The sequence below is a fragment of the Penicillium coprophilum genome, assembly GCF_028826855.1.
Source record: "Penicillium coprophilum strain IBT 35676 chromosome Unknown utg000006l_segment0_segment0, whole genome shotgun sequence".
Taxonomy (NCBI): Eukaryota; Fungi; Ascomycota; class Eurotiomycetes; order Eurotiales; family Aspergillaceae; genus Penicillium; species Penicillium coprophilum.
The window spans coordinates 268,101-287,576 of record NW_026622725.1 but is presented as its reverse complement, the minus strand read 5'-3'; the positions used below and the strand labels follow the sequence as shown (position 1 = coordinate 287,576).

General features: G+C 49.5%; 6 protein-coding genes across 6 annotated transcripts; 2 read left to right on the top strand and 4 right to left on the bottom strand.

Annotated features, from left to right (window-relative positions):
* On the top strand, positions 1 to 1,081 carry N7500_009128 (glycoside hydrolase family 43 protein; the record flags this gene model as incomplete). The annotated part of the gene is made up of 2 exons (XM_056680269.1): positions 1 to 321; positions 407 to 1,081. 2 exons carry the CDS (start codon positions 1 to 3, stop codon positions 1,079 to 1,081), a joined length of 996 nt encoding a protein of 331 aa, XP_056527651.1.
* Positions 1,082 to 1,439: 358 nt separating this feature from the next.
* N7500_009127 (BCS1 and AAA domain-containing protein) lies at positions 1,440 to 3,275 on the bottom strand (the record flags this gene model as incomplete). Its single annotated transcript, XM_056680268.1, has 1 exon — positions 1,440 to 3,275. One exon carries the CDS (start codon positions 3,273 to 3,275, stop codon positions 1,440 to 1,442), a length of 1,836 nt encoding a protein of 611 aa, XP_056527650.1.
* A 1,597-nt stretch (positions 3,276 to 4,872) lies between these two features.
* On the bottom strand, positions 4,873 to 7,180 carry N7500_009126 (uncharacterized protein; the record flags this gene model as incomplete). Its single annotated transcript, XM_056680267.1, has 3 exons — positions 4,873 to 6,540; positions 6,600 to 6,818; positions 6,872 to 7,180. 3 exons carry the CDS (start codon positions 7,178 to 7,180, stop codon positions 4,873 to 4,875), a joined length of 2,196 nt encoding a protein of 731 aa, XP_056527649.1.
* Positions 7,181 to 7,528: 348 nt separating this feature from the next.
* N7500_009125 (nucleotide pyrophosphatase/phosphodiesterase family protein) lies at positions 7,529 to 9,760 on the bottom strand (the record flags this gene model as incomplete). Its single annotated transcript, XM_056680266.1, has 3 exons — positions 7,529 to 7,956; positions 8,007 to 9,273; positions 9,329 to 9,760. 3 exons carry the CDS (start codon positions 9,758 to 9,760, stop codon positions 7,529 to 7,531), a joined length of 2,127 nt encoding a protein of 708 aa, XP_056527648.1.
* A 2,054-nt stretch (positions 9,761 to 11,814) lies between these two features.
* On the top strand, positions 11,815 to 12,762 carry N7500_009124 (uncharacterized protein; the record flags this gene model as incomplete). Its single annotated transcript, XM_056680265.1, has 2 exons — positions 11,815 to 12,211; positions 12,638 to 12,762. 2 exons carry the CDS (start codon positions 11,815 to 11,817, stop codon positions 12,760 to 12,762), a joined length of 522 nt encoding a protein of 173 aa, XP_056527647.1.
* A 1,951-nt stretch (positions 12,763 to 14,713) lies between these two features.
* Positions 14,714 to 19,006, bottom strand: N7500_009123 (uncharacterized protein; the record flags this gene model as incomplete). The annotated part of the gene is made up of 1 exon (XM_056680264.1): positions 14,714 to 19,006. The coding sequence occupies one exon, from the start codon at positions 19,004 to 19,006 to the stop codon at positions 14,714 to 14,716; it is 4,293 nt and encodes a 1,430-aa protein (XP_056527646.1).
* Between the last annotated feature and the right edge of the window lie 470 nt (positions 19,007 to 19,476).

Below are 19,476 nucleotides of genomic sequence, written 5' to 3'. Positions count from 1 at the left end.
ATGCGGTCTTTCATGAAATCTACTTCCACATGGGCTCTACTATCCCTATCTCTACTTCCTGCCGTATTAGGCTCACCTTTATTTGAAAAACGTGCAAAGGGTGCCTGGCTTGGCCTCAACACCAACTTCCCAGATCCTAGCTTTATGCAAGCAGCGGATAAAAAATGGTACGCGTTCGGCACCAACGGAAACGGAAAGCGAGTCCAAGTCGCAGTCTCGGATGACTTCAAATCATGGACATTACTCGATGTTGAAGCCCTCCCCACATTGTCAACGTGGGAAACCGAAAACGATCATTGGGCACCAGACGTCGTGATGAGAGTGAGTTTTCCCGGCTTCCGAGAAAGAGAAAGAAAATCAACAATTTCCTCAATAACTATACGAAAATAACTAATTTTTGTTCTAGGATGATGGAAAGTACGTTATGTATTACTCGGGCGAGGCAAAATCAAATCTCAGACACCACTGCGTCGGCACAGCCGTAGCAGACCACCCAGCAGGACCCTATGTCCCAAGCAACAAGCCCCTATCATGTCGTCTCGATCGGGGCGGCTCAATCGACCCAGCAGGCTTCAAGGATAAGGATGGCAGTCGCTACGTCGTCTTCAAAGTCGACGGTAATAGCGTCGGCCACGGCGGCGACTGTAACAACGGCGTCGAGCCGCTTGTTTCCACGCCAATCTTGTTGCAGAAGGTTGGCGCCGACGGTGTCACGCCTATCGGGGATGCGGTGCAGATTCTTGATCGGAATACCGCTGATGGCGATGGTCCCCTTGTCGAGGCGCCGAATTTGATTCTCCATGGTGATACGTACTTTTTGTTCTATTCTACTCACTGCTTTACCGACCCTGCGTATGATGTGCGCTGGGCTACGTCTAAGAGTATCACTGGGCCTTATACTAAGACAAATGTTCCTCTGATCAATGCAGCGAATACGGGGCTCATTTCTCCTGGTGGTGGAAATGTTTGTGGTTGTGGAGATCGGATCTTGTTCCATGGGTTCTGTAATCAGGAGAAGACTAGTAGGTGTATGTATGTGGCTGATGTGATTATTGATGGGACAAAGGTGTCGATTGCTTGAGGGTTTGGTTATTTCTACTGCAGATTTGTCCTTGCGTCAGACTCTCATAAGTCTGGCTGCCTCATATATACCCCGGATTTTGAGGGCTTGCATGTGATGTGATACCAGTGGTATATTTGTTTTGTGATTCCAAAGTGTGAACATTGTTGTATTTGTGTATAGTACTACTCACTACTTTTCGAGCCAGTGCACACCAGAGCAAGTGGGAAAAGCACATACATACTGGGTACAGCAAATCCTCATCAATGTTCAGCGAAACAATGTTCTGATCTGGACACAAACGTAATAAAATTGTATTATGTGGAGCTGAGTTCCGTATATCGTATCGTCGTATGGTTCTAGACATGCCTGCATGTTCCTAAGCTTTATCATTTTTCCCTGTCTCTGTCTTTGCCGCCTCTTCTACCCCTTCTACCTCCCCTTCTTTAGCACGCTTCTTATCCCGCGCCGTTTGCACCCACTCCGCTGCACCCTGAATCGCTATCTCGGGTGTCTCCTTGTAGTTGAGAAGATATCCCTGAATCTCCGCAGCTGTAAACTCGCCACTCGGAATGGCTGCAGCAAACTTCGACGCCAATTCGGAGATATTGGATCGCAGGCATACAAGACTCTGCGGGTCCTCCTTGCCCTTTTCCACAATCCCGTTGCTTTGCACGGGCTTTCGGGGAATTTCGCCATTTGGCTTAGCAGTGTGATCAACAATGGTTTTTGGCAACTTGACGAAACCATTACTACCATTGGTGTGAATTGTCGGGGCTCCGTTGCGGGCCAGGTCATTATCCATCGTCGCATAGATCGAGGTGAAAAGCTCTTTGATATCGGCTTCGCTTGTATATCCGAAGACGATCTTCATGTCGACGCGACCAGGACGGAGGAGAGCCGGGTCGAGCTTGTCCACATGGTTGGTAGTCATAATGAGGATGCGGCCCTCACTGGCGGCGACACCATCAATCACGTTCAGAAGTGCGGAAAGCGTGATTCCGCCTTTCTTATCTTCTTCTTTGGCGGCTGGACTATCCGCTTCAGTGCTGCCTTCCTTGGGAGTAGCATCATTCGCGGGAGTATCTGAAGTAGATGTAGATGTAGATGGAGCGACACGAGTCTTGGTGATACCCGCTGAGTCGACATCTTCAAGTAGGACAATGCATCGGCGTGGTAGTTCGGAGAACAGTGATGACAAACTCTCTTCGTTCAAGGCCGTGGAATTCAGATCAAGCACGTAGAGCTTCAATCCAAGGAGTCCGGCTGCTGCAAAGCACAGACTTGTCTTGCCAGTCCCTGGGGGACCGTGTAGAAGGTATCCACGTCGATACGGGATTCCACGGTTGGTATACCAGCGTCGAGTGCGAGGGTGCAAGTATTCCTTGATATCATCGAGGAAGTCGTGTTTCTGCTCTTGATCAAGGATCACGGTAGACAAAGGACGTGGTAGTCGGGCCATACACCGATACCAGTTGAAACTTTGGCCGGCGTTAATCCGTGAGCCGCGGTAGATGACCGTGCGGTTCTTGTCACGCTCAACATACGCCTGCTGCGCTTCGGCTAGGAGGGTTTTCAAAATTGCCGGATTCCGACCGAGACACGATAGATAGATTCGCTCGTTGTTCATCACATACCATGTACCGCCGTCCCGGTTTACGCGCTCGAGCATGAGTGGACGGCCCTTGTACCAGAAGTAATGACAGCCTTCAGAGGGAGTAAATTGCATCTTCTTATACTTGTCTCGAGTAGTGACCTTGGCCCAGTACGATTCGAAGGATTCTTCTTTTTCGCTGTTGAAAGAGACATTCTCGTCGTCCTCGTCTCTTGTGAGGTCCTCGTCCTCTGTGTCATTGTCGCTCCAATAACTGTTAGTTTTAATGCCTGCAACAAATCGGTTTGTATTTTTCATATGCGGCTGGCGTGAGATCCAGAACATCAAGTAATGAAATGCCTCATCATCCAGCCGAATCTCGGCTCTTGACACAAATAACTCATTGAAGTGTGCCCAAATGATGAATAAGGTGTATCGAGCACTTGCGCCGAAGACGGCCAGTCCAACCAGAAGTTGCAGGTAAGCGCTGATATCAAAATTGAGGTAAGACATCAATAGGCGTGACATGAAGCCATAGCCGGGGACTAGAACCTCCAACATGGCCGTGTCCGTTGTGGACAACGGCCCCGTTGTAGTAGGGATGGTTTGGTTAGAATCCATGATCGACAGACCTCAAGATCTGGAAATAATTTAGAATAAATTTCCAGGGTAATGGGATAGGAGGAAAGGGAGGACCCTAAGTTGCAAAAGCAAGCATTGTCGAGTCTCTTATAGAAAGCCGAAGAGCCTCATGTGTTGGCCTGTCCCCGCTCGGACATATGAATTCGCTTCTAGAGCTGAGCCTGAGGTGCGCCTGACACGCCTCGATCACACTTGGATTCTACCGGCATTGCCTTGCAGATTTAGGTAGAATTGATTGGATGGGATGCGAACGGATTCAGCTGTTGGGCTGCCCAAGCGCGTCTGCCTGGGCCTGACTCATTCTGCTGCAGGTGCTGCGGCCATTTGCGCCCACGTAATCCAAATTGGCAAAACAATCATGAACCATCGCGTCACGATCTGATATGCAAATGTTGTACAATGATAACAAAATAAAAAACACAAAAAAGAAATCTCTCCCTCGGGGAATCGAACCCCGGTCTCCCGCGCTTATCGGTTTTAATGACAAGCGGAAATCATCACCACTAGACCAAGGAAGATGTGGACGAGTTACTGCTCGGCCATTGGAATGGTTGATGGAAAGACCTGCCTGTTTAAACATTATAACGTAATGATTAATAACCTACATCCGATCTACATCAGCACAACCCTAAGTTGATACAACATACAGCCCTCTACAATTCCATACATTGAATAACATGTAATATATTCATTCTCTTATTATTTTTTTACATGGCTTCTAAAAAAGATATCTCATATCCCTAGCAGTTATGTGTTTACGTATAGCAACCATAGCAATATATGTTTCTGGGTTCGAAGTCTCCGTACACGTCAACCTCGCTTCAACCGTGCCGGCCAACGGCCGCGTACCCTAAAGCCTACTCAGACGTACGAGGGAAGGCGTATTTGACACAAAATTGACAGAATTGGCTTGCCCAAACACCAGATGATCGCGTCATGCTGAGCAATGGCAATTTGATTGACCGAGCTCAGTTTTACCTGGCAGGAAACCAGTAAGTGTATATATGAGCTTACTATGTTCACTTCATCCTTCTCGAGGTCATATATGCGCTCTTCCCAGGGAGCGGTCAGTATCGGGGATGGGCCTTGATCAGTGCGCTTCAATATTCCGGCCCTGGCAACTCTTTTCCTTCCTCCGTTAAGGAGGTGAATTAAAAAAAAAAAAGAAAGAAAGAAAGAAATTATGTTGCAAATACGAGGAAGGATGGGGATTTACTCGGGTATATAATATTCTACAGTATATCGTCTCTCGGACTCCACTACTTTCTCCCCTCTGGTCTGCGGCAGATGGCAAGCCACGAGAGTGGTAGTTTCTGAGGCTGACTGTGAGTGGTGCTGGTATTGAAAATTGACATGGGGCACCAGGGCCGTATATATTATGCCTTATTGATTATTATACTTCTTGAACACTTGGTAATACGACTTTCCGGTTTTACAATTGAGACCGAGCCAGAACACAGTGTTAGACCAGGGAGAACCTCGGAACATATAAACAGGCGAGTCCGTGGAAACAGATATGCCTGGGAATGGTGGTCCTTTCGAATAGTCTCTAAATATATCGAAATACGTATGTACTTTAAATGACAACATCCCACAGCCTCACTGTTCCATCGGCAGATCCAGATGCCACAAAATTACTATCGGGTGAGAATACCACAGAGATGACCCAGCTAGAATGGCCCTTGAATGCTGTTCGTATAGCCCCAGTGGTAGTATCCCAGACTCTAACAATGTTATCTTTAGATCCAGATGCGAGCAATTTACCATCGGGTGAGAATGCCAGACAATAGACGTTGGAAATCTCGCCCTGAAAGCTTTTGTGTAAAGTGCCGGTGGTGGTATCCCAGAGTTGGATATTATTGTGAGATCCAGATGCCATTAATTTCCCATTGGACGAGAAGGCATCAGAGCGGATGTCACGATAAGGTATCACAACCGCATTATGTTTAGCGCCTTTGATAGTATTCCAGTAATTGACTTTGTAGCCACCAGATCCAGATGCTATCAGTTTACCATCGGGTGAGAATGCCAGAGAAGCCACAAAGCTAGAATCGCCTTCAGGCGTTCCGGGAATAGAGACCATGATAGAAGACCAGCGTCTGATTGCCAGATCATCGGATCCAGATGCCACCAATTTGCCATCAGGTGAGAATACCACAAAGTTAACGGGCCTAGAATCACACTCGAGCGTTTTGTGTAAAGCACCCGTCAGAGTATTCCAGATTTTGATAGTCCCGTCATTAGATCCAGATGCCACTAGTTTACCACCAGGTGGGAATGCCAGAGAAGTCACCCAGCTAGAATGGCCTTCAAGCGTTTTGTGTATAGATCCCGTGATAGAAGACCAGAGTTTGACAGTCTGGTCAGAAGATCCAGATGCTACTAATTTGCTATCAGGTGAGAATGCCACAAATTCAATGCCTGTAGAATGGCCCTCGAGTGTTTTGTGTAAAGCACCCGTCATAGTATTCCAGATTTTGATAGTCCGGTCATGAGACCCAGATACTACCAATTCACCATCGGGAGAGAATGCCACTGAAGTCACCCAATCAGAGTGACCCTTGAGCACACCAGGAAGCATCATTCTGATATCTGTGGCGCTTTTGTGATGCACTGGCTGAAAATTTGCATTTTCGTTGCTGGGGTTCTGGAGAGACAATGTCCCCAATCCCTCTGTTCTCTTCGAGACAGAAGTTTCCGATTTCTCCGAAAACTTGGTGTTCCATGACGCGAATTCCTCTGTCATTGAGTCAAATGCTGGTGTAGTATGTATCCCTTCATATGCAAGTGCCTCTTGATACACAAGTGTACCTGAGTTGGGATCATAGGGCAATGACTGATTTATCCACCTGTGCTGTAAAGCATCTCTGGCTGACATTCTGCCTGCCGGGGTAGGATCCATAAGGCATAAGATGAATTCAATTCCAGCCTGACTGACATGGTAGGCCAAAAGTTGGTTGGAAGGAAAGATGTCGGGCGTTTGGACATAGTTGAAGAGGAATCCAAGATGTTTGAATGTGGGTTGCTTGGTCAAAATTTGGAACATAACCTCCCCGGCTGCCCAGATGTCAACGGCATAAGAAGTACCGCTTTGAGTGAATCTATAGACTTCAGGAGCGATATATCCTTGGGTCCCTTTCATAGTTGTTGATTTTTCAAGGTCATCTTCGATACGTTTGCTGATCCCAAAGTCCGCGATTTTAACCCACCAATCATCCGGCGGACAAGATCTCAAAAGGATATTCTAAATAGGATTAGATTGGGTGATCGACTGAGGTATTTGGTTTCCATTTTGCGACTCACTCTAGGTTTCAAGTCACGATGTGCAAAGCCATTGTCGTGCATCAAATCAAGGCCCTCTAGGATTTGGGACATTATGCACTGTGCCTCAAATTCTGGTAGTGGCTGCTTCGCGCTGTGCAAATAATCTTGCAAATCCCCTAGCTCAAGATACTCCATCGCAACAAACAAACTGGTTTGGGTCTGGTACCACCCAAAAGACTTTACAAAACATCGCTCGTACTGTTGATATGTGTTAGTAGTTTTCATTACGTTCACAAGGTGAATGAATTGACCCTTGAATGCGAGAACTTTGCAATAGCCTCTAGTTCACGGGCATAGTCTACCTGTCGGCGCACCTCCATCTGCTTTGTTGCGCGGAGTTGATGGCCATGATTCTTCCCTTTTGTGCATCTTTCCAGCCATACCTCTCCGAATCCACCACCGCCAATCTTCTTCTCTCGCTGCCAATGTTCTGTTGTTTTGATTGGCCGCCGAGAATGAGATTCCTGCTCGTAGTAGGTATGCACTGTCTCGTTTCTGGGATCAGGCAGGAAGTGAGTCTCAAGCTTAAAATCGAGAACCCAGTCTGGAACTCTCGACATTTGGATGTTTCAATTTATAAAGCTGTGAGCCATGAAATAAGTGATATTGATAACTCCCCCGGGAGCACTGGAGATGAGGAATTGGAGATGTTCACGGGTGGGGGTTCTCTCTGCGGTAAGCGTGCGCCAAGCGCCTAACAGTCTCATCCACTCGAAGTAATTTATTCTCCTACAGTTACACGCACGACCTTTAGCGCGACGAAATAATGAAAAATTGACCAGAGAAGACCTGAGGAAGGGGTTGCGGAGCACCCATCTCGAGCGAATAAGAGCATTTAGACATTATATGCGTAAATATGGGTATATGTATATATCAAAAGGCCAATTAAACAAAACCGAGAAGATTTCTCAACTCTCAGACTCCGAATGCTTGCCCTGAACAGCATCGGCAACACCGCTAGCCCAGTCCTTCAGATCATCGAATTTGTGCAAGATCGTGTCCCACCATGTCGAACTCTTTTCGCCATCACTTTCATGGTCTGCGGCAGGTGGTTCTTCAGCTGCTGGGGTGGTAATTTTCGGTGCTGGTTGAGCTGGCTGCGGGGGTTTGGGTTGTGGGGGTGCTGGCTGTGGAGGCGATGGCCGGGGATGTGCTGGTTGCTGGGGTCCTGCTGTTGGTGAAGTTGGAGCCGGGGGATCAGGAGGGGTGTCCAACACCGGTACGTTCTCATCTGAGTGGAGACCGACTGGCTTGAGCGGGAGTCGTAGTGTACCATTACTTGGAAGAGGATTGACGCCCAGAGAGTCACAGACAATGTTGTATACTTCGGTGTTTTCTATACAAATTCGTTAGGTCAAATCCCAAGCAAAGGTTTCGAGTACTTACGGAAAGGTTCCACCCGGCTGTTTGGCTTGTGAGGGAAGGCTGGGCCTCGCGCAATAAAGATTGCACGCATCAATGGATGCTCATGGTCATATCCGTGAATCCCCCTTGGATGGTATTTCTGCCCAGTTTTCAAAGCCTTTTTGACGTCAAACTCTGACCGATTAACGATAGCCCACCCCGTCTTGGGGATGACCCACAACGGTGCAATGCGTTCGTTGTTTGAGAAGTGATACCGCTCCGGCATCGTCTCTCGTGTGTAGAATTCAAAAGCATGCTCGTAATCCGGAGCTACCTTCTCCAATTGCTTTCGGATGGTCTCCAAATCCTCCGGACGCTTGGGGCGCAGACCACCAGATGGCCACCCGTCAATATGTTCAATCAAATCATAATCGATCAGATCATCCAGCTGAATTAGCCTTTCTGTAGAGGTAGTGGCCATGCCGTGGTCTGAGACAACCACGATATTAACCACCTCGGTAAGATTGCGTTTCTCAAGACCGGCCATGATACTAGCGACCATGCTATCCGCTTCGGAAATTGTTTTTCGGATCTCAGTGCTATTAGGGCCAAATTTATGCCCGTCCCGATCGACGTCGGGTAGGTAAGCCGCGATAAACTGCGGTCGCTCAGGTGTCATCTGCGATTCATTCTCTAGACCTGGCAGATCTAAAAACTCAAGAATCCGATCCACCTTACGAGACCAGACTTCCGTCCCGTTGTACTTATCCACGTAGCTCGGCTCTCTGTCACCAATGTGCGCCTCAGATCCCGGCCACATATGGATGGCGGCCTTCACATGCTGCTTTTCTGCCGTCACCCAGAGTGGTTCCGCCATCCACCACTTCGGCTGCATGCTGACGGTAGGGTGGGTATAATAGAACTCCTCATTCATCTTCGGGTCCCAGAATGTGTTTCCTACAATCCCATGACTCTCGGGGTACAGTCCGGTCATAAGTGTGAAGTGGTTTGGGAATGTGACACTCGGGAAGCTGGGGGTCATGTATTGGGGCGAGACGCCATTGGCGACGAGAGAGTTGAGTGCAGGAGTCAGGCCTCGGTTGAGAAAATCGGCTCGGAAACCGTCAAGCGATATGACGATCGTGGTTGGGGCAAAGAGAGCTGTACCGTTGGAGAGTAGCGGCGGAGGGTGTGCTCGTGAAGCCCGGAAGCCGCTTGAGGCTTTATACGCCCCGAGGGTGAGGATGACGAAGAGAACGGCGACCAAAGCAATTACAAACAGGATTTTTCGCCATGAAGGTCGTGGGGGCTAATCGGCGGACGTGTTAGCAGGGGGCGTAGAAGCCAGTCACGGTACGTCTTACCGGCTCATATTTGTATTCTTCTTTCCCGTCCAAATGCGACGATGACCTGCTCAAAAGGGAGGAATTGTCGTCACCAATTCCCTCTTCCATCTCATACATCAGCTCCCCGTCTTCACTGACTCTCTCACGACGCGAACCCCGCCGCTGTCGCCGCTCCTTTTTCGTCTTCCCGATCCTGACACTGCTACCATTCGGGCTGAAAATCCTCCGCAGACCACGTCCAGTACCACGAGTCAACAGATTCTCCAACTCCTCTTCCTCTTCTAGCACTGCCCGATCGTGCTCTGCGATTTCCAAGGTGCTGCGGTTTTGCTCGAGGAGCGCATCATCGTCTGAATCGGAGTCCTGCTCCGATGGCGACCGCAACGAGGATGCATCGTTGTCGTAATTTGCCGGAGAAAGGAGGGAAGGACTAAGGTCTGGGCGGCGCATCGCTAGCCTGATGAAGACATGGAAAAAGAGCTGAGATGGAGAAAGGACGATCGGAGGATTGCCAAGACCTAATCACTGATAAGCCTGATCTATGAGCATCGCGGTGTTTATTTGTTTATTGTGATAGTTAACTATAATTCAATATGATCTCAGCCAGAATATGAAATTCACTTAAATCCTTGTTATATTTCGTTGTTCACGGGCATATGTACAGCTTGCCTATAATGAATGGCTGGGACAATAACAAGCATCCTAGTGTGGAAGACCGTTATGCCACGAATTTATCCTGAAAGTGACAATCGTGTTCATTTTGTTTCGCAAAGAGAAGTATGTGTGATGTTATTTTATATAATTTCTTTCATTTGAAAAGCCTTGAGAAAGGTAATAGGTACATGTTCACCCCAAAGTATACCTGTCTCCAGGAGGGTACATAAAAGGGATTGAGCTCTCAAGTCAGGGAATATATATATTCTAGCGAGTCGGTACGGCGCACATTAACTATACTCGAAGTTTGTCCCAGCATCTAATAGAATCGACATTGCCATTCCCTAATTATCGAGTTGTGTTACAGCAAGTTATCCTGTGTCTGCAACTTAGAAACTGCCCTAGATTAGTATAGAGTATTTCTGACGGCGGAAAATGCATTCTGAAACCAGTTTAATAGAGACATTCTCGCGCTGTAGTATCGCGACAAATAACTTCATATGTTACTTGATCACAGAGATCAACTTCCTTGTTTTTCCGTTCGTGTAGATGATATTGACCTACAAGGGAGATTGCGAACGAATTTCGCGAGCATACCCTCAGTCCTGCAGGAACATACATTCCACAGCTAGTGCGTGGGAGCTGCATTCCGCATATCGATCGCAAATGACAAAATTCAGAGCTTTTGTAGTTGATATGAGCGCCGCCGACGTTTTCTGCAGACAGAAGATCGTGGGGTTGTAACCCATTATGTTCGAGCCCATTTAAGGGAATTTTAATGCTAGGTGAACTCACTGGATGCCCGGATGCAGTTCATAGGACCTCGAATAGGCGATCAGCCCTACGCGGAGAGTGACTTTGAAAATTTTTGATGTGCTTCTAACTAATTCAGCCGAGTCGAATTGCTATAGCAGAAGAGACACAGCTAACCCCAAGTACCCTTTCCCGTGACCCATTCTAGAGACGAAGTGTACTCTACCAGATATCAATGCGATTCACTGTCTTATCTCGCAACTCAACAGTAAGTAAGTGGAGTATTAAACAAGGCCATTGGGCCACTACTCCACGGGCTCTTCTACACACCCAGAAAGCTAAAAAGCCTCTCCACCCATTGTCTTCCAAGTCTCCATTCCTTGCGACAATGTATCTTCAGGGCATAGTCCCGAAAACAGTTCTCTCACAAGAAAAATCCACTTGGCATCTATTGTGACACCTCTCAAATGGATTTTTATGGAATTCCATGTTGGCGGAGTATCTGGTGTGGATGTCCGCTTGCGAAGACATCACCTTCCTAATTTAGATATGGTATCACGTGACTAGGCCCAACCGAGCCGGGGCTCCACTGTTCGGACGAACCGCAAGCTCAGACGATCGTGACAAGATTAGCATCGGGAGAGACCCATCATACCGGGCCTTTGAGGTGGAGCCTCGATCAGAGCAGGGTGACATTTGCCCCGGATGCGGAAATCGGTCAATCTTGTTTCCACTTTACCATGAGGGCAGACAGGAACATCAATGGCAGGAACATCGAGAGACACAATATTGGAATTTGCAGAATTTTCCTTCACATGTTTGATGCCATCACCAGTTAAGCTTAATCAATAAATGACCGCATTTGGATCGCTCGCCAGATCTATAAGAATGTCGTCCTTTTCGCCTCAGATCCCTCCATTTCCACCTCAATCGCATTGGCATTATTACTCTAGGTAAGCGTTGAGCTACACTTGCTGGTACAGGCACCACAATGTCAAAGACATATGCTAACCCATATTCCAGCTTTGTCACTCGTTAAGACAGCAAGCGGTCTCTCTGACTTTTAACTTCAATTGCTTTTCGTGTCGCAAACAAAAATGCACTTCACCGCTCCTTCCATTGCCTTGCTGGCTCTCGCAGCCGGTGTCCAAGCCGGTGGTGCCAAGCAGCAGCGCGAACCCCCCGTCCGCCGCGGAAAGGGCTTCGACAAGCACCAAACCACCAGTGTTGCTACCGGCGCTGCTACTGGCATTCACGGCCATGAGACTGGTATCGTTGGTACCGGTGTTCACACTGGAAGCCACCCCATCGTCACGGGCATCCCATACTCCAGCGGTACCCACGGCGGTGGCAAGGACACCACTCTCTTTGGCACTGGTACCGCCCCCTGCTACAACTGCCATGGTAGCGCGACTATTCCAGTCTATGTCCCTACCCAGACTCACGGTGGCTCCTCTGGTGCTTCCCCCTCCGGTGGCGCTGGCGGTGCTCACGGTGGCTATGGCTCTGGATCTGAGTCTGGCCCTGGCTCTGAATATGGCCCCGGCTCTGAATATGGCCCCGGCTCCGGCTCTGGCTCCGAGTCTGGCTCTGGCGCTGGCAGCAACGGCTCCGGCAGCAAGGGCCCTGGATATGAGTCTGGCTCCGAGTCTGGCTATGGATCTGGATCTGGCTCTGGATCTGGCAGCAACGGCTCTGGCTCTGGCTCCGAGTCTGGCTATGGATCTGGCTCTGGCTCTGGCTCTGGCGCTTCCCCCTCGGGCGGTGTTGGCTCTGGCTCCGGCTCCGGCTCTGGCTCTGGCGCTTCCCCCTCGGGCGGTGTTGGCTCCGGCTCCGGCTCTGGCTCTGGCTCTGGCTCTGGCGCCTCCCCCTCCGGTGGTGCTGGCTCCGGCTCTGGATTTGGATCCGAATCCGGCTCAGCCTCCCCCAGCTCCACCGAGTACACCCCCTCCAACCCTGGCTCCAAGGTCACCGCACCCCAGGTTGGAGTCGTTGGCGCTGTTATTGGCAGCATTGTCTACGGCGCCGTTATGCTCCTTGCATAAACGTCTCGTACTGGCTTAACGTTTACAAAAATGTCTTTTAATGCTGGTGTTTTGCTGTGCTGATTGCTGGGTATCTCCTGTTGATTCTTATATCTGAGCTTTGGAACTGGCTCTGGCTAGAGCCTTGATATGTTCAGAAATGGGAGTATAGGAGTTGGAAATGGTGTTTAGTGTTTTTTCGAGGGGGTTATTAATGGGTTCTTTGGTGTAATATCTGAGTACTTAATATGATTTTGTTTGAATTTCAAATGAGAGTGTTTTTGATATTATCATTTCAGTATATTCACCGGAATTGACATGCCAATATGAAGAAACGTGTATACCTATAGATTCAAACATATCCTTATGATTGGGATTTACTATGTAATCCGGGTGACGGTACAACTGCCGCCTTGGGAAGTCATCGGCTCCCGGAGCACAGGCTGAGTTACAGTGGCGCTACGAAAGTCTGTGACCCCCGTGAGTTGACCGCGCTTTTCTGCCACGAGTTCTGACGCGTTTAGGCTTGGTAGACTATAATAGGAAGATGGTGCTGCTGGCGGTCAAGGGGTCACAGAGTGTTGTAGCGCCACGGTATGTATGTACCGGCATTTTACGTTAAACACACAGGAAATAAGGGATGGTTGGTTATGGACCAATCCCATGTCACTGCAATGAACAACTCCACTTTTCAACGACACATTATGACTGTTACATGAGCACAACTTATCAAGAGTATTGCCTAAACTTGACGTTTGTACGGTTTTCCCCTTGCAGCTTTCGGAGCATATAAATCAGCTTCTTTCATCTGCAAAACGGGTATTCCTGGTCTTTAGCTATCATCTCACTATGAGTGTGGAAACATCCGCTACTGAGGTGCGCCTCGGTAACCCTTACTATCTAATGTATTTTTTCCCTAGGGCTCACCGACAATCTTTGAAGATTGGCACAATGCGGCATTCAATCTGTGGACAATTATATTCAACACCCGAGGACCGCGGAATTTAGCAATGATGTTTTTGAGCTTCTCAGAATGTTTCAAATCAGAGAGGGAGACGTCGACTCCAATGTTGCTGTTCTTTATATTGTATGCAGTCGCCAACCTCGTTACATATCTTTCCAGAGTTTCGTTTAAGACAGTCTCCTAAGGATCCCGAAGTCCAAGATCAGAGCTAAATAGATGATGTAACGGGTTTTCCTATGGCAAAGGCGATATACGCAGGTGTGGACCTGAGACTGAACCTGTAACCCAGGCGATGCTGTGCTAAACACTTAATCTTAGCGTGGTATCAGGGCTCAGGGGTTGGCTAGCTTACTTACCTTGTTATATCAAACTAAAATCCAATCCTCGAAGTCCTACTATAACCCCGGTTAGTCGGGGAAATAAACCCCAGGGACTCGAATATCAAAGTCTGATTCTCCTGGTGGCAAAAATGCAGAATGCAGCCCGAGTCATGCTTTTATACCAGGAGCCCAAAATTGCGAAGGTAAAAACCCCAACGCAGTTCAGGCATACCTGCAGGGTCGAATGATATCTGCTGTTTAACAAGCTATCGAATCTATTTTAAGGGTTTGAGTTTGGCTTAAATAAGGTTCCAGATTGACTTTCTTGGTTCGATGCAACGTCCGATTAACTTTAACGGGGCTGCAATATTACGAAATATGAATACACAGATAGGTGATACATGAGACTGCTGGAGTATAAGACAGTTGAAGTGAAATTGTAAATTTGATTTTGAAAGTCAGCTCTAGATCCATGTCACTATGGAAATGAAACGTTGAATCTATACACATGCTCTTTTATGAGCTTCGTCAATGCATATTGCGCAAGAAAATGAAGCAGAAAAGCCACCCAAACACCGGGGAAAAAACGCAATGCAACGCATGCCAACTAGGCTGAAAAAGAGAACATCAACAGTAGCCACCCGTCTAAACAGAAATAAATACCTTCCATGCCGCTCCGTCTCAAGTCCTACACATTCGAGATCCAATTCACCCATTGACATCCACATCCTCCAGCACCACCGTCAACACCACCCGCCTCTTCAATTGTAGAATTATTCGTCCCACCAAGACCCTTGAAAAGGCCTGTCGCAGGATTGACAATGTCACCCCCCACAGCGCGGTCTTCGAGCTGCAGCTGCACAGCAGTGATATTGTAATGTCCGTCGTCTTGGATCGGGTAGCAGTAGACCATTTTCTTTTTTTGCGCGCCGCCGTGCCGGTCTACTGTTATTGTCACCGGGTATGGGAATGAGCCCGGGCGGGAGAAGTCTGTTGCGGAGGAGGAGGATGTAGGTGGTTTGTTTGTTGATGTTGGTGTTGCGGAGGTGGTAGATGTGGCGGTGTTGTTGGATTGGGGGAGCAGGTGACGGCCAATTTTGTCGGGTTGGGTCCATATCTGAACGAGGAGACGGGTTTGGGACCATGTGCATCGGTAGTGTGCGTCAGATTTTGAAGTTCCGCCGTTTGCATCGGCTGGAGAGGGCTTGGTTTGTGAGTTTAGGAAAATGGATTTGTCGAAGTAGGTGTAGAAACCGTAATGCTCGGTTGCGAGACCGCGGTTGTAGAGGCGGATTGGCTGGGATGAGGGAAGGGGGTAGAGCATTGCTGCGGATGGGGTTTCATCTGCGTTTTCTTCTGGTGCAGGGATTATGGATGAGATGTTGGGGTATGCGGTGCCGTTGGAAGTGGCTGCGCGGCGGTAGATGCTTGCTGAGGACAGGGATACCGGTGAGAGGAGGGACATGTAGAAGGGTGTTTCCTCGCCAGCGTACGGTGCGGTGTTGTTGTCTGTGTACTGGCCGAGGAAGCTTTGCTCTGCGTCCCTTGGAGCTGCGGGTGATGGGTTGAAAAGATCGTCCCTCTTGATACGTAGGTTCGACCCAACAGCGGTGCTGTTATCGTATGTGCCATTGCGGAAGCGGATGGAAACACGGAAATTGGGCTGATTCGCATTGTACGGCTTGTTGGCATCCTGCTGGTCCTTGGGCAAAGCGCAACTCCACATCGAAGAAGGGGTGATACAAGTTGACTTTTCAAGCTGTGGCTCCGTCCCAGCGAGTGTTGCAATTCCAGTTGGCATGGGCGGATAGCCCGTGAGGTTAAGCCACCGCGATTGAACAGGAGTTTCGTCTCCTTTCCTCGTCAGTGTGATCGCAAGAACAGTGGCTAAAATCACGATGATGAAGAAGAAAATGCAGATCACAAAATACCATCTCCGTCGAGTACGACCTTCGCGTCCTGGACGTCCGCTTTTCTTGCTGAAAGGACCCCGGCCACGCCATAGATTGCAAACTCTTCGGCCAGTGGCTTCTTCCTTCTCAAGTCTGCGGCGTCGAGTCTCATGAGGTCCTATAGCGCCACTTGGATTGACACTCGAGACTCCAGCTGTAGGATCATTATCGTAGCGTGGCTGGATATCATAGCGAGGCGGGAGAGCAGGATCTCGAGAAAATTGCGTGTACGCAGGAGCCGGTGCCTGCACATCTGACATTGGGATTGAACCCGGTCCACCAGCGGCGCGCTGGAAACCAGGAGAAATAGGCTCAGAGGCTTGGAAGTGTCTTCGAGGCGCAAGTTCAGACCCTTGAGATAGTCGTTGTTCTATTTGCGACTCCTCAGACCCGTGCTGCCGATCCTGAACCACGGACATTTGAGGTTGGTCTTGCTGGTTCGGTACCTCTGATCCGGTGAGGTGGCTTTGTGACACAGGCGGCACCGGGGGTGCATTTGAGTGAGGGTGTGCGGTTAAACCAAACGGCCACCCCGACCCGGATTGTCGTCCCTGGATAACAAGCGGCCCTCGAGGCTGATTTGCGTAACCGTCATTTGGTTGCCGTGTTTGGGGAGAAGCTTGTCCATATGGCACCTGTGAGACTTGGGGCGATGGTTGCGTAACAGGAAGCTCTTGCGGTTGTTCTTGATATGCCCATTCAAAGCCTGATGCGTGTCCTTGGGTGACTGGCTGTTGAACTTGGCTTTGCTCCTGCGGCGGTCCTCGATTTCCCCATGGCCATTCTGTTCTTGGGGTTACTATTTGAGGGCCTGGTTGGATCGTCGGCGGTTCCAAGATTCCACGCGAGGCTTCCTGCGGTTGCGGCTGTTGCATTATTGGTTCCATTGGCTGTGGCTGTCCAGCCTGAGTAAAAACAGGCACGTATTGCACTACCGGCTGCGGGGGCTGTACCTGAGGCTGCGGTGGGGGCTGAGTGTAATGAAAGTTAGTAACCGGGTTAGTGGTTATTTGTGGAGCGGGAGCTGGCTCAGGCATAACAATGGGAGCTGGTGCCGGTGCAGACGCAGGTGGCCCCCAAGCCTCCCTATCAACCATCTCTGCGGGCGGCACAGCAACGGGAATAGGAGCAGGAGGTGAAGCAGCACGCTGAGATCGAGATTCAGACACACCACCTCTGGCACCATGTGCAGCCACCGAACCTTTTTCACTCTCATCAGCCACAGACGAATCCCACGTATGAGAACTAAACTCCGACGATGGCGACAACACTTGAACCTCCTTCGCACGAACAGCATACCCAACCGGGATCGCTCCCGCCGTTGATCCAGGTTGGGGCGAGTCGATATCAATCAGTAGACCCGCATTCTTAGTCGACGTTGTCGACGGAACTATTGTTTGGTCTTCTCGCGCTCCTTCAAGGCCAGATGGCCCAGGCTCCTCGAGCGCAGCAAGCGCTAAGCTCCGATTACCATCGATAATCCCGTTTGTTGCTCCTGCCGGCATCATAATAGGGTTTGCAGGCGTAATCGAGCAGACGTGGTTGATGCACTCGAAGTACGGCGTCTTACTGAATAACTCGTGTGCACAGGCTTGGTAGTACTCGGCTGCTTCGCCTTGGATTGTTTGATTGTTGCTGAACATGAAAGACATGGTGTTTTGTCTGCTGGAGACGTTTGAGACGTATGCGGGTGGCGGGGATTGATGGCGTTCAGGATTTTGTTGGTCTTGGTCCGTTTCAAAGGATCGGGATATCTCAAATGCCTTTTCGTCAATTGGCGCTGCTGTCTCTGGTGTATCTGGTGAGAAGCAGGATATCTCTTTCTCACGCTGGATCCATGCTTTTGGCCCGTAGGCCCGGTTCCTGGTTGTGGTTGGCGATGGGGTGGAGGGTGAGTCTTGCGGGAAGGATGGGCTGAGTGGGGATTTCATGGACCGGCCCATCAGTGGGGAGAGCAGGTATGTCCACCAGCCTTGGGACTGAGGCCTGTCCTCTGCCTGGGTGTTGACGCTGAGACGGCCTGGTTGATTGTCCTTGGGGCTCGGGCTGGGACGTACGATGTCTGGTGTCCGAGGTGGACTGTCATCTTCCCAGATCGAGGCTGTAGAGAGAGCGCGCGTGTTCCTTTCTACGTCCAATTTGCTGTGGGGTGAGGTCTCTAAGGTGGGAGCTTTGGTGGCATTTGAGTGCTGTGCGGGAATGGCTGGCACAGGTGGTACATCTGGTTCATATTGCCAGAGGCGGGGCGTTGGCTGCGAGTAGACGCTTGATGTTGCTCTTGGTCGGAGCATCTCGGTGCTCGCGTTCGAGGGTGCATTCCATGGTGCTGGGGTGACGATAATTGATGGCGTGAGGGGCGTACCTGCGCTATCGGGGTCTTGTAATCTTTCCACTGACTCGTTGCGAGGCACAGCGAGTCCGATCATGACATGACGGTCCGAGGGCGATATTCCATGCTCGTGTCTGTCATGGAATGGATCTTCATCTCTGGGGGCAAGGAATGAAATTCCAGTTCCATTCTGGCTCTGGTTCTGACTCTGCACTGGCCCAGGTAGCCGGTAAAATCCCCGCGAAACCCTCTTCTTGAAGATATCCTTTGATTTCTGAGCCGAGCGTTCCTTCTCTCGCACTTTTGAGAGGAGCTTGAGGTCATTCAGATCGACAAACGGCGCAGCTGCATTTGTAACTGCAGGAACGGACTGTTTCCTCGGCGTCGGCGCCGGCGCCAACGTGAAATCCGTAACGAGGTTCAGGCCGACTGGTTTCGCGACACTTTTCCGTTTCTTGGTGACACGGATGTTTAGTCTCGAGGCTTCTCGGTGGGAGGAAATGGGCGAGCGATTTCCATCCTTAGCGGACTTCGCCTCGAGCTTTTGTCGCGCCGCCTTGGATAAAAATGCAAACGGTCGGTCTCGTTCTTCCTGATCCTCCGAAGAGCATGACGGACTTGAGATTTCCTCGCTGATGGGCGATGATAATGGGAAATTTGGTACTGGGACCTGGAGGTCTTGTGGTTTTCGTTTGATCATGTTTCAGTTGACTTGACTATGTCGAGATGTTAGTCTGCAGAAATGACAAGATTCAATGTCTTCATACCATGTGTCAGGAAAGCATGAAAGAAGGAAAGCAGCAAATCGAAAAGCAGCAAATCGAAAAAAAGGCGTCTATTAATATTATAGCGAGTGAAACAATGGGACAGGCAACACAATGAACAATAGCCCTGAATAAAGTCGATTGAGTCAAATGCGAAACAAAGGAAAGAAATGAAAAGAAATCATGAAATGCCCCGAGATTTAAGCCATCAAGCTCTATTTCTGCATTTCTCTCTGCATCATCACGGTGCAGAATCCGCAGAGTCCAGCCCGGTCACTTTACAGCAATAGCTCAAGCTATAAACAACCCAGCCAGTAATCATCGTCGCTGGTGAATTTCTGCAGCGATCCCAGACAACCCGCTGCAGCTAGCTCTGTGCCGTTTCATCAAGATCCGTCATTGGACC